Below are 13466 nucleotides of genomic sequence, written 5' to 3' on the forward strand. Positions count from 1 at the left end.
TTTTTTTAAGTCCTCAATGTTTTATTTGGTTTAAATGCAATACAGTATATTTCCACAGTCCACCAACTTTGAGAGGCAGTGTGGAGGTTTAGACGGGCCCTCTTCCACCACTTAGCAGTCGATGATCCTGGCCAAGCTACTGAATTGTCTTAGCCCAAGTCCGTGTTCCCTATCACGTGAGTGAGGACGACACCCTTGGCAGCTGAGAGAACAAAATGGGGCTGGAGGTGTGGGTGGTGGCAAGATCCTGAAGGGTCTTGTGAGGTACCATAAAGGTTTTGGGGGGCGCCTGGGTGGCTCAGTTGGCTAAGTGTCCAACTTCGGCTCAGGTCAAGATCTCTCGGTCTGTGGGTTTGAGTCCCGCATTGGGTTCTGTGATGGCAGCTCAGAACCCAGAGCCTGTTTCAGATTGTGTCTCCCTCTCTCTCGCTGCCCCTCCCCTGCTCATGCTCTGTCTCTCTCTGTCTCAAAAATAAATAAACCAAAAAACAAAAAAAGGTTTTGGACTTTTTTTTTAAAGTAATCTCTAATATCCCAGGCGGGGCTTGAACTCAGGATCTAGAGTTCAAGAGCCCAATACTCCACCCACCGAGCCAGCAAACCCACCTTCAGGTTTTGGGCTTTATTAATTAGTTCATGGGGAACCTGTTGAGGAGGTTTTTTGGCCCCAATCTTTTATCACTTTTCAATTGAGATGTAATCTGCCTATAATTACATGCAAAGATCTTAACTGTTAAGTTCAATGAGTTTTGACAATTGTATACACCTGTTTAACCCACTCCTTAGAGGCTATGGAACGTTTCTATCACCCCAGAAAGGTCCCACCTGCCCCCTTTTCAGTTAATTCTCCTGCCTCCTGGGTACTGAAGGGTCTAAGCATATCGTGCTGGCTCTGGAGAGGACCCCTCTGGCTGCAGCGGCGGCTCAGACCTAGGCTTGAGACCAGCAAGGGGAGAGAACTACACAGGCCAGGTGAGAGAAGGCTGGAGGGCGCCCAGGTCGCCTAGCAACCAGCAAGCGCGGTCAGGAGATTGACGGGCGGAAGGGGAGGCCCCGCCCCACGTCACGTCACGTCGGGGGGCGGGCAAAAGCTTCCTATTGGTCTGTTCTCCGGAAGCGACGGGATTCGGAATCTCGCCCAAAGTCCGCGGCGAGTGGAAGCGCGGTGCGTGGCGGTGGCGCGTGGCTCGTGAGGGCTTGGTCGGGTCGCGCGGCGGGCCACCCCTGCCCTGGGGCGAGGCTCCCTCCCGCTGAGCCTCAGCTTCCTCACTTGGCCGAGCCTGAGCGCGCCCCACACCGGCTCCTTGGGGCTCTGGGGCGTCGCTCCGCGGCCCGCCTCGGTTGACTGAGGCGCAGGGTGAGTCTCAGCAATTGGACAGGACCGAGGGGGTTCAGGAATGCCCACCGCCCCACACCCCGGTGCGTGACTGGCTCTCCCATTCCCAGGGCCCCCGCGCGGGCCGGGATGTTCGTCCTGGTGGAGATGGTGGACACCGTGCGGATCCCCCCGTGGCAGTTTGAGAGAAAGCTCAACGACTCCATTGCCGAAGAGCTCAACAAAAAGTTGGCCAACAAGGTACTGGACCCACGGGGTCGTGGACAGGCCTTAGCACCGGAGGGCCCAGCACTGCCCGCCTGCCCGCTGCTTGCCAAACCTTGGCCTCGGACGAGTAGCTTAACGTCTCAGAACTCGGTTTCTACGCCTGTGCAAGGGAATCACAAAGGGAACTGGGTTTGAAAAGGGCCATTGTAACTGGGAAGTGCTGGATTCTCCACCTCCAAGCTACTTTGCAATCTTGGGCAGATCACTTACCCCCTCTGGGCCTCAGTTTCCATTTGTAAAATGGAAATCATAGTGGCTGTCCATGGTTGGTTTCGTGAAGATGGACAGTGGTTTAGAGTTCACCATCAGGAGGTTTATCCATTCATTCCTGCAGAAAATTACCTGGGCACCTTTTATGTGCCAGGCGGCATGCCTTTGTGCCAGCGAGTATGGGGCCTTCCCAGCGCCTTTTCTGCAGTAACCCTCAGTTGCTCTGTGTCATTGTCACTCTTTCCTTCCTAGCACTTATCAGCACGATTTTCTTATTTATTTACTTGGTTACCGCTTTTCTTCTCCTCCCCGTGACGGCAAGGACCTTTGTCTCTTTCCTCACAGAATCCCACTTAGCCAGAGTCTGGCACACAGTAGATGTTCCACGATTGTCTGTTGATTGTATGAACAAAGCAGACAAGGTTCTGCTCATCATGTGGTGGGAAAAGCAGATATGAATGAGAGGGTCCCACAGTTGAGTACGTGATGACAGGTTGAGGTAGACGCTGTGAAGGGCAGACATTCAGGAGCCTGTGGAATGAAGGAGAACTCTGTCTAGAATGAGGGACAAAAGAGACTTTGGTAGGGATGTGGCACTCGAGTTTGAGCTGAGATCTGATGCTGAGAAGAGAAACTAACTAGAGGATGTTGAGGGTGGGAGAGGTCTGGGCAGAGAGAAGAGCTAAGCGGGTAAAGGAAATAGCCTGTGCAAAGGCCCTGTGGCAGGGCCATCATAACATGGAGGAGCCTGGGGTGGCCTAGGCAGAGGGAGAGAGGACAGGGCAGACTGGAAAGGTGACAGGAGCCAAGCCATACAGGGCCTGAGGGATGCCATAGCGGTATTGGTCTTCATCCCTAGAAGAGCAGGAGGTGACAGGCTGAGAAGGAGCTAGCAAGAGGAAGGTTGGCTGGCTTTAGACAGGAGGCCAGTCCCTTCCATAGAGGCCGAGATCATAGAAGGGAGGTGAACAGATCTGGCGAGCTGTTGGCAGAGAGAACTCCTTAAGTCCTTAGTGGGTGTCTTCTGGTCACTTGGTGAGGTAGAAGGCACAGGGGTCTGCGGAGGGATGAAGTGTGAGCATTGGGGAGAGAAAAGGGGCGAAAAGTCCAAGAAGGGAATGTAGTCCCTTTGGGGTACAAGTCCTTCGGTGACCTGTTGAGACAGGTCTTCTGCGCTGAGTCATTTGAGAGGAGGCTGCACGGAAGAGGTCCACAGTCCAGCCAGGGGCACGGATCCTGTGCTGCCAAAGCCAGTGGACTCTGTGCCTCATGTCTGTGCGAGGTCCGGCCGGGACTCTGAGCCCTCTGAGCTTCTTGGTTATTCTTGAACAGTCCTTCAGGGTCTCTAATTGGGAGGAGATGACGCTGGTGGCAGATAAGCTGACACCAAGCGGGCCAGCGGTTTGCAGCACCATGCGGGGGGGTGCGGGATGCTCTCTGCCCAGTCTCAGGGCCTTGGCCGTGTGTCACTCTGCAGCCTCGGTCTCGGTGGTCACCGGTGTATGTCTGATACTTTGTGAGCAGAATGGGGATTAGCCAGGACTCTGCGTTGGAGCGTGGGCCTGGATGCTCTGGGAGGCGTCGGCTTGCCCGGGGTCCCCTGCCAGTGTCCTTACTGACAACGGAGGCGATCCGCGCCTGCCTGACTTTTCCAGCATGTGAGCCAGCCCCTGGCCTAGGGGCTTCCCATCCCTGAGGGCTCTTTATCTAAGGAGCCTGCAGCCTCGTAGGTCCATTTTTGGGAAACTGAGGCTCGGAGAAGTGACCTTGGAGGTCACACAGTGGGTGATGGAACTGTCACTGTAACCTTGATCTGCCTGGTCACCACAGGCCCCGATCTTTCCAGAGTTTCACATTCTTCTGAGGCTCCTTCCCCGTGGTTACTCCAGACAGTGCCCCGACTCCTTTCTAGCTACAGAATGCGGCTAATCACACCTGCCCCGGGTGGTGGGGGTCTCAGGCCCTGGGGGGGCTGGGCCTCTGGGTCACCGTGTGTGTGTGTGTGTGTGTGTGTACACACACGTACGCGGATGCACACAGGTCGTGTACAACGTGGGGCTCTGCATCTGCCTGTTCGACATCACCAAGCTGGAGGACGCCTACGTGTTCCCCGGGGACGGCGCGTCACACACCAAAGGTGGGTGCCCTTTCCTCCTTGGTGTTGCGTTTCTTGGGGTTTGGTTTTTGGCTGTGGGAGTCCCGCTCTAGGGATTGGGGGATCCGAGGCCTGGTCCTGACTGCCAGGAATTGACTGGGTGACAGCGGGCAGAATCTTCCCCTGGCTGTGCCTCGGTTTCCTCACCTGTGAGAAATGGTGCACAGGGTGACTCTCGAGGCCTTTCTGGCTCTGAGATCGTGGCTGTGTGGCTGTGCCCGCTTTGGTCTTCTTGTTGCTGAGCTCTGCTCGGCCAGGCCCCCTGGCTGCTCAGTCTGGTTGAGGGGGAGCAGACAGGTGAGGGCCTGGAGTGCTCATTGCTGGGTTAAAAGTGTGGAGAGCAGAGGTGCCTGACCGGCTCTGTCGGTAGACTGTGCAGCTTTCAATCTCAGGGTCGTGAGTTCGAGACCCATGTTGGGCCTAGAGATTACTTAAAAATAAACTCTTCAGGGGTGCCTGGATGGCACAGCTAAGCATCCAACGTCGACTCTGGTCATCAACTCAGTGTGTGTGAGTTCGAGCCCCACATTGGATGAGCTAGAGCCCTGCCCAGGGCTCCACACTCTATCTCCCTCTCTCTCCTCTCTCTGCCCGTCTCTCGCTTGTGCTCTCTCTCTTTCAAATATAAATAGATAGGGGCACCTGGGTGGCGTCTGACTTTGGCTCAGGTCATGATCTCACAGGTTGAGTTCAAGCCCCACGTTGGGCTCTGTGCTGACAGCTCAGGGCCTGGAGCCTGTTTTCCATTTTGTGTCTCCCTTTCTCTCTGCCCCTTCCCTGCTCATGCTCTCTCGCTCTCTAGGTCTCTCAGAAACAAATAAACATTAAAAAGAGCAAAATTTATTTTTTTAATTTTATTTTTAAATAACATTTTTAAAAAGCTTTAAAAAAAATAAAAGTGTGGAGAGCATAGGGGAGTGCATCTGTTTCCTGGGGAGGAGGCTGTTTGGGGCGGGGGCTTTGCGGGGCACTGTGGTCATAATGGTTAAGTGTGGCCTCTGAATTCAAATTCCATCTCTGCTATTTAACTTGCTGTGTGTCCTATGCAGAATATGTAACCTCTCTGTGCTTCTGTTTCCTTGCCTATAGAATGCAGCTAACAGTAGATTTTATATCACAGGACTGATGTGATGATTCTCCTAGCTTAGTAGGCGCAAAGGTCTTAGGACAGGACCTAGGTTCTTCTGGCGTGGCGTGGCCAGGGCCGGGTGTGTGGCGGCTGGCAGACTAGCCGCTGGGGGAGGGACGGCTCATCTCTGCTACCCTGGTCTCCTTTTTGCTTAGAGACCGGGCACCACAGGGCAGCTGGAGCCCCCCTCCCCCTCTCGCACACCAGCCACTTTTCAGCGTCTGCTTCTATCCTATTGGCCAGAGCAGGTCACAGGGCTGAGGCTGGCAACAGGGGATGGAGAAACAGCCGCCACCCCTTGCTGGGAGGAGCTGCAGTCACGTGGCAAAGGGGCGGGGCGCGCACCCTGGGAAGGGAGGGTTGGGTGCCAGACCGGGAGATGTGCAGGGAGGGTCACCTTGGCTACAGCTTGGGGGGGGGGGGGCATTCTTCACCCTCTCCCTGCCCCCCACCGATTCAGAAGCAGCGGGCAAGGTGGCCACTGAGGTGGGTCGGGGCTAATCCGAGTGGAGGCGAGCGGCTTGCGGGCAGCGAGGCTCTGGGGGGGCGCCGGGTGGTGCCCCCAGCAGGCCACGCAAGAGGAGCCCTGCCCTGGCCCCTTCCCGTCACCTCTGGGCACAGAACGTGCCATGAGGCTGCCTGGTGGTGTCTGGAATCCAGAGATTCATTAGTTCACGGAGGGTTAAGCAGGCCCCGTGGACACAGCCCTGCGAAACGGGCCGCATTTGCGCGGACCAGGAGCAGCAGCATTTAGCAGAAAACTAAGAGGCGGTAGGAAACAAGGCCCTGGGGCCGCTGCTCCCGAGAAGGACGCCCTCAAGTCACGCCCCGGCTCCGCCCTTAGCGGCTTGTCCCAAGCACTCGAAGGAAACCTGGGGGAAAAGTTAAAATTGAGGGAGTTCTGTTCTTTCATTGGTTGTTTCTGCCACTCAGTTTAAGATTTCTACTTATGGTTTTCATCGTCTCCCACCGCCAGTTCACCCTGGACCCCAGATGTTCCTGGGGTTGGTTTGGGAGTGAGGTGTGAGGATTGGGGCACTGGGTTAGGCATGTCTCTGGACCTGGATTTGAATTTTTTATGTTTATTTACTTTTGAGAGAGAGAGAGAGAGAGAGAGAGAGAGAGAGAGGGAGGGAGGTGTGAGTAGGGAAGGGGCAGAGAGAGAGGGGGAGACACAGAATCAGAAGCAGGCTTCAGCTGTGCTGACAGTTCAGAGCCTGACACAGGGCTCGAACCCACAGACGGCAAGATTGTGACCTGAGCTAAAGTCGGACACTTAACCAACTGAGCCGCCCAGGTGCCCTGAGCACATAACTCTCCTTCTCCCTTTGCCTGGGTTTCCTCATCTGTAAAATGGGGTGAACACTTGCAGCTGTAAACTTCTTGCGGTTCGCCAGGCATCATGCAGGGTGGCATTATTTTGTTGTGGGGATCGGGTGCCATGCTTCAAGGCTGATCCTCGACCCCGGGCCCCATTTCTGCTGCCTCCCTCCCCCACGGCAATGGCCAGGCCAGGCCAGGCATGCCAAAGGAGGCCTCAGCCTTTGCTTTGAGGACTCTTTTTTCTTTCCTTTTCTTTTTTTTTAAGTTTATTTATTCTGAGAGAGACAGAGAATCCCAAGCAGGCTCCTCGCTGTCAGTGCAGAGCCCGACTGGGAATGGAACCCGCAAACCATGAGACCATGACCTGAGCTGAGATCAAGAGTTGGCGCCCCTGGAGATTCATTTGCTCTCTGCCTTCTGCTTCCTCTCCCCTTCCCCCACCTCCCCTCCCCCTCCCCCACTACCCCTCCCCCTCCTCCCTCCTCCCCTCCCCCGCCCCCCCCTCCCCAGGCCAGATTGCTCTCCCTCTCCACAAGATGTCACAAGATGTCAGCCTTTGTGATTTACGAGGCTGGCCCCAGTTGTCCATCCTCATCTCTTGTCACTTGGGGTGTGTTCACTTGGCACCAGTCCTGTGTTCTCCGTGTCCCCGCAAGCCCACTGGGGAAGCCTCTCCTGACCTGCCCGCCCCCCTGCCCTGCCGGGAGCTCCGGAGCAGCCTGACTTCGCGCACCATCTGCTTTGTTCTGTTTTCTTTTTAAGTTGTGATAAAATACATATGAAATTTGCCATTTGAACTATTTTTATGCACAGTTTAGCGGCATCGAGTACATTCATGTTGTTGTGCGACCATCACCAAACTTCATCTTTCCAGACTGAAACTCCGGCCCTACAGAGCATTCGCTCCCGCTCCCACTCCCCCAGGCCCTGGAGCCACCGCTGTCCTTTCTCTCTATGGATTTGACTGTTCCAGGTGCCACATAAGGAGACATGCGGTGTCTGCCCTCTGCAGAAACTCATGTCCATCCCAAGGCGGCCCCGCTTCTCCTGGGACGGATTTTGCCCAAATCTGCACCTGAGATCAGGTCTTCTCTTAATGATCCTGCAGACCCCCTCCCCCCCTTTCTGACTTTCCAGGCTTCCCGTCTGCCCACTGAACACCCTGGAACTTCCGGTGGGGCTCCTGGGAGGCGGCAGGAAAGAGCCCTGTCCCGGCTGGCCCTCCCGCTGCTCTGTGGCCTCCTTGTTGTTTAATTGAGATCTAATTCACGTACCATCAAATCCACCTTGTAAAGCTTAAAACTCGGTAGCTTTTAGGATATCCAGTGCTGTGCAACCGTCACCACTATCTAATTCCAGACGATTTCATCACCTCAAAAAGAAGCCCCGAGCTATCAATCGCCCCTCGTTCTCCCCTTCCTCCAGCCCCTGGCAGCCGCTGGCGTGCTGTCTCTGGGTTTGCCTATTTTGGACATTTCACATAAATGGACTTAAACAGTGTGAGGTCTTTTGTAACTGGTGCATTTCACACGGTGTAATGTGCTCTGGGTTGGTCCGTGTGGTGGCAGCAACAGCACTGCCTCGCTTTTTAATACTGAGGATTATTCCACTCTGTGCTTATAGACTCCATTTTGTGTATCCGTCCATGTGTTGGTGGACGCTTGGGTTGACCACCATATGCTTTTGGGTGTAGTTGTTCCAGACTGGAGCTCCCTGGGCACAAGACCACATGTTCTTCTGCCCCACGAGCCCAGTGCCCCACCGCCCTGGCACAGACTTGGTAGAGGCTCTGTGGGGATTTGTTGAACTGCACTGAATGTTGGGTCGTACGGGGGACAGGGTTTTTCCATCCTGTGGATAGGTGACCCTTGGCTGCCCTCATCCGCTCTCTGCAAGGTCAGCATGAGGCTCTTGTCACAGAAAGGGAGGGGACACCAGCTGCCCCCTCTTCTTTCCTCATGCTTCCTGCCCGGCGGGGCCACCGAGAAGCAGCCTGGCAGCCAGCTGGGGGCCCCGGAGGCCCTCCTGTCCTTGGTGCCGTGTCGGAGACCAGGCAGCTGAGGGTGTTCGTGGCAGAAGCCCGTGTCTGGGGATGAAATGTGTCCAAAGAAGGCACATTCCACCCAGTGGCCCTGTCTGGTGGCCCGGGACGACGTGGAGCCTTCCCATGGCAGAACAGGGCAGAACAGCTGTGTGGCTTTGAGCAGGTTACCCAGCTTCTCTGAGCTGCTTCTCCATCCTCACAGCATTCGGGCACGGCCAGCAGGAAGCAGCCTCGTGGTCATTCTCGAGCTCTGGTGGTGTGCTTATGCCAAGGTGGTCGTCCCCTGGGGGCTTTGAGGGGCAGGTGCGGTGAGATACTAGTGGGCACAGACCCTACTTGAGTTTTCTCTGGGGGTCTGGTGGGTGGGCAGCACCTAGGGCAGGGCCTGAGCACCCACAGAGGCATTTTGTCGGGTTATGGCCTCTGCGTCCCCTTGGCCCCCCTCAATTTCAGAACATTTTTGACATCATGTTCCAGGTCAGATCTGTGCCCAGGGCAAGCTTTCCAATCAGAGGGAGATGGCTCCCTTTGCCAGTTACTTCGCCCCTTGTAGAGTTTAGGGAGAGTCTAGAGGAGGGTGGGATGGATTCTGGAGTCGCCCGTGGCCTGGAATCTGGTTCAGGAGTGACTTGTCTACTGGGCTTGGGGGCCAGCCCTCACTTCCAGGGCCGTCGCTGTTGGCCTGTTAAGGGGCCCACACCGTGGCCTTGCAGAGGACTGGGTGTGAGTCCAGCAGACTCCTGGGCAGCCACGGGGCCTCCAGTTGGCGGGCTGGCCAGTGGGGTCACCGCAGAGCAGCCATCCCTCCCACGCCTGCTCGTCACCGACATTCTTTCATTTCCAGTCCATTTCCGCTATGTGGTGTTCCATCCCTTCCTGGATGAGATTCTGATCGGGAAGATCAAAGGCTGCAGCCCGGAGGGAGTACACGGTAATGGGGGCCCCGACCCCACACGAAGCGTGGGGCCCAGGCCAGCAGGCCCTTCGCTTCTGACTGGGCCACACGGTCAGGGAGGGGTCAGGAAAGCTCGTGGGCGAGGGGAACACACAGCCCCATCGTGTGGGCCTTCCCGGTGAGGCCCTCAGCACCTTGGGGTGGGCACCGGTGCTGGCGGGGGTGGGGCGCCCTTGGGGTCCCAGCCACCGCCTGGCCCCGTTGTGGGGTGTCCGCCATGGGTTTGGTGGCCGCTCAGGCTGTGAGAGTGGCATTGGCAGAGGTGTGGGACTTTGAGGTGGGGGAGGGACTCATTTCCATGGCAACAGCTACCCCTGTCCCATGCGGTCACTTTCTTCATTTCTTCCAGTCTCTCTAGGGTTCTTCGATGACATTCTCATCCCCCCAGAGTCACTGCAGCAGCCAGCCAAGTTGTATCCTCCCAAGGTTAAAGCGGGTCACAGGGAGCTCAGGTCTTTCCTAGAGGACAGTCCCCACTCCTTGGGTGGCTCTGGGTCCTGTGATCTGATGCTGCTGACCTCTGTGCCCACCCCCCAGCCTGTACAGCGCTCTGGGGGCGCTGGCCTGTGCTTCCCACGCTCGCTGGTGTCTGCATGCCCGTGCCTGTCTGGGCTGTGGGGCCTGGTGGGGTAGGCTGTGCTCTGTTCACTTCGGTTCACTTTGCTTCGGACGTCCTGCCAGGGCTCATGTCGAAGCTCCCCTCCCTGGAAAGGCCCGCCCTGCCTGGCTCTCCCGCCCTGGTGTGCAGACAGTACCATTGGCTGACGTTTGAAGGCTTGACTGTGCCTGGTCCTGGGCTGGGTTGTTTCTGTCTGCTGGGTCCCCCCAGGGCCCTGCCCCAGCCCTCCGCCTGCAGCACTGAGGGTGCTTCTGGGGGTCCTCAGTGAAACTGTTCACTGGAAGGGACCTGTTTTGTCAGCACTGTGTCCACCGTTCCCAGCGGGGGACTTGACACAGGGGTTAAGGCAGGACTCTGCAGCATAGCCGCTAGAGGGCGCTGTGGCCCCTCAGTGTGCGCTGAGGGAGGGGCTGGGGCCTTGCAGCTCAGGGGTGCTGCCCACACGGGATGGCTCCTCGGATCTGCACTGCCTGGGCCTCTACGGGCCAGCGTCTGTGTGCAACCCCCGAGCTTGCCAGAAAACCCGGCCCTGCCCGGCGGCGGGTCCTCAGGCAAGTGACCTTCCATCTGCCATGTCTGTCCTGAGAACTGGGGAAGTCCTTGTGCTGCGTGTGGGTCATGGTCACAGGGCATGGATGGGAGGGGGTTTGGAGGCACACTGCATGGAGGACACAGGACAGCTTCGGCCAGAACTCTAGGACCAAGTGTGCGGGTCCTGGGGAAAGCACTTTCTCAGCTCCTCACCATGGCCCTGTGCGGGCAGGCCTTGCAACACGCCCCGTTTGACAGATGGGGACCTGAGGCAGAAGTTGGCCTGGCCCAGGTCACAGCTGGTGGAGCTGAGGTCTGAACTTGGCTGAGAAGGCCCGGGCCGGGCAGCAAGAGGCCCTTGTCTCTCCTGCCTCAGGTGGGACTCGCTCTGCCTTTGAGTCTCCTTCCAGCTCTGGTGCCCTGAGGACGTGTTTCCGGCCATGGCCCCGACGCCCCAGGGTTGCTGCCCCTCACTGGGGCCCAGTCTCATCCTAGGACTGGACTTCCTGGGGGCGGGTGTTGCAGGAGACCCCCCCACCGCCACCTCGGGCTCCCCCATGCCTGGTTGTTGCCTTGACCCCGCACCCCGCCCAGCGACGAGGCAGAGCAGGTGTGGGTGTGGGAATACGAGACGGAAGAAGGAGCGCACGACTTGTACATGGACACCGGCGAGGAGATCCGCTTCCGTGTGGTGGACGAGAGCTTTGTGGACACGTCCCCCACGGGGCCCAGCTCGGCCGAGGCCACCTCTTCCAGTGAGGAGCTGCCGAAGAAGGAGGCCCCGTACACGCTGGTGGTGAGACGTCCTGACGCCGCCCGAACCACGGGGACACTGGGGGGGGACAGCCCGGCCGGGGGATCGGCAGGGGGGCCACTCCTGAGGACGTCCACTCCGGGTTCACCGCCGCGAACCCCTCTCCCCCCAGATCAGGGTGCAGGTCACTAGGCGGCCGCTTCTCCCTGGGGAGCCTGCTTCACAGGTCACGGGCCCAGGTGTGAGTGATGAAGCCGTGTGGCTGCCGGGGAGGGTGGGACTGACCGCAAGAGGGACAGGGCCCAAGTCGGGTGACAAGGCAAATGGGCCAAAGGAGACAGACCAAGGAAGAGGCTTGGGAGTGAGTCAAAGGTGGGTGTCAGGGAGAGGGGACCCTCCGGGCTGTGCCCGTGCCAGACCCTGCGTGGGCGTGAGGTGGCAGGGGAGCTGCGACGAGCCAGATCGGACTTGGGTCCCCTCGGGTGAGACGGTGACGCAGGACGAGGTGGGACGCACTCCAGGCGCTTGCCGGGGGGGCTCTTCTGGCCTAATGTCTGCTGCAGCTTCGAGTGGGGGCAGCTGTTCTCCGTCAAGGCCATCCCGTGCGTCCTTGGAGGCTGGGGCTCCCGGTCACTAGGATTTCCTGGCAGGACTTAGCGCATGTCCGGCACTGGCCTGCAGGTGCCCGTGGTAGGCAGACCTGGGGGCGAGGAAGGGCACTCAACTGAGCCGAGGCCTTGGGGCCGGAGGGGGTGCCTGGGCTGTGTTCCTGTATGGCAGCTGGGGCTGCTGGTGTGGCCCCTGGGCTTCCCCGTCCCCTGGCCGGCGTGTGCCCGTGTCATTCCGTCAGTGCCCCCCGAGTCGGCTGCAGTCCTGAGCGGGATGACACGTGCCTGTTTTGTCCGCCCCGGCAGGGATCCATCAGCGAGCCGGGCCTGGGCCTCCTGTCCTGGTGGACCAGCAGCTAGCCCGGGGGCGACGGCGGCCGCGGCCACCCGACTGCTGACCTGAAGACCCCATCCCGGCCCCGGAGAAGGCGGTGCCACCAGCCGTGGAGACGACAGCAGTTTCTGCAGGTGCCCTACCAGACTGTTCCCTCCTTCGCCATCCTGGCCCCTGCTCCCTTAAGTCCCACTGTCCCTGTGGACTTCAGCCTCTTGGTGACAGCAAAGTAATAAACAAAGGCAGCATCAGGGAGGAGCCACCCTCGTCTCAGTGATCGAAGGTCACCGCATTCCACAGCTGGGACAGCACGTCCTCCTCCTCCCCGGATCACTGCTGGAGAACTCCCCCTGGTGGCAGGACGGGGGGTGAGAGATCGTTGGCCTCGTGGGCTCTGGGCTGGCCTGCCTGGTGGCTCCTACTAAAGTCACCAAGAGTGAAGGGCTGGTCGGGGACAGCTGTTGGTCAGCCACCTTTTTTCCCACCAGCATTTGGAAGGTGGGGGCCTGGGCTTAGCTGGCCCAAGGTCAGGGCTGGTGACCAGCCGTGTCACCCCTCCCGCCAGTGGTACAGGTATTGCTTCCAGGCCTTGGCTGTGCCAGGAGCACCCTGTGCGTCGGCCGGTGAGGCCCTGCCGGACGAGGGCACCACACGGCCGACTCAGCTGCATGGCTGTGGCAGGTGCCTCCCGCCCTGTCACTCACTCGGGCACGAACAGCTCGCTTGTTTGATGGCACCTGCTGGGTGCAGTGTCTGTGTCGGGCAAGTCCTGTGCTGAGGAAGGGCCCTCCATGGGGCCGCCCCCTGTTCCGGCCTTGAGCTCACATAGGCCCCGAGCGTGGAGGTGGAGGCACCGCCGGTGGGCGTCACTCCAGGGAGAGCTCGAAATGGTGCCTGCTGCCACGTGGTACTGAGGGGCAGGGGGCAGTGCATGTCCTGGGCTGGCTGGGACCTTGGAACAGGTGGCCTCTGAGAAGGGGTCTGTCTCACCTTGGGGTGATTGGTGGGCTGACTCCACACCCAGGGGAAGGGGGGGCTCCAACTCGGGGCCCAGCCTCCTGGCAGCAGCGGGGGAGCCATATGGGGGAGGCCGCGCTGTGGGCGGAAGTGGGTTAGGGCAGGGGGTGGGGGTGGGGCGGCTGAGAAACAACGGGAAGTCGCCGTCCCACGTGTCTTCCGCTACAGTGGCAGGTCAGCCGCG

At 58.8% G+C, this 13466-nt stretch overlaps 1 protein-coding gene across 4 annotated transcripts; it reads left to right on the plus strand.

Annotated features, from left to right (window-relative positions):
* Positions 1–1115: 1115 nt before the first annotated feature.
* Positions 1116–12523, plus strand: POLR3H (RNA polymerase III subunit H). 4 transcript variants are annotated; one of them, XM_029953522.1, is made up of 8 exons: positions 1116–1165; positions 1447–1576; positions 3854–3950; positions 9309–9395; positions 9769–9832; positions 11164–11365; positions 11887–12013; positions 12238–12523. In XM_029953522.1, exons 2-8 carry the CDS (start codon positions 1466–1468, stop codon positions 12327–12329), a joined length of 780 nt encoding a protein of 259 aa, XP_029809382.1. In that variant the 5' UTR covers positions 1116–1165; positions 1447–1465; the 3' UTR covers positions 12330–12523. The 4 variants fall into 4 exon arrangements, with proteins under 4 accessions (XP_029809382.1, XP_029809381.1, XP_029809383.1 ...); XM_029953521.1 differs by lacking the exon at positions 1116–1165 and adding an exon at positions 1172–1357; XM_029953523.1 differs by lacking the exon at positions 1116–1165 and adding an exon at positions 1172–1357 and having other exon boundaries at positions 11887–12004.
* The last annotated feature ends 943 nt before the right edge of the window (positions 12524–13466 follow it).

This window comes from Suricata suricatta, chromosome 10, assembly GCF_006229205.1.
Source record: "Suricata suricatta isolate VVHF042 chromosome 10, meerkat_22Aug2017_6uvM2_HiC, whole genome shotgun sequence".
Taxonomy (NCBI): Eukaryota; Metazoa; Chordata; class Mammalia; order Carnivora; family Herpestidae; genus Suricata; species Suricata suricatta.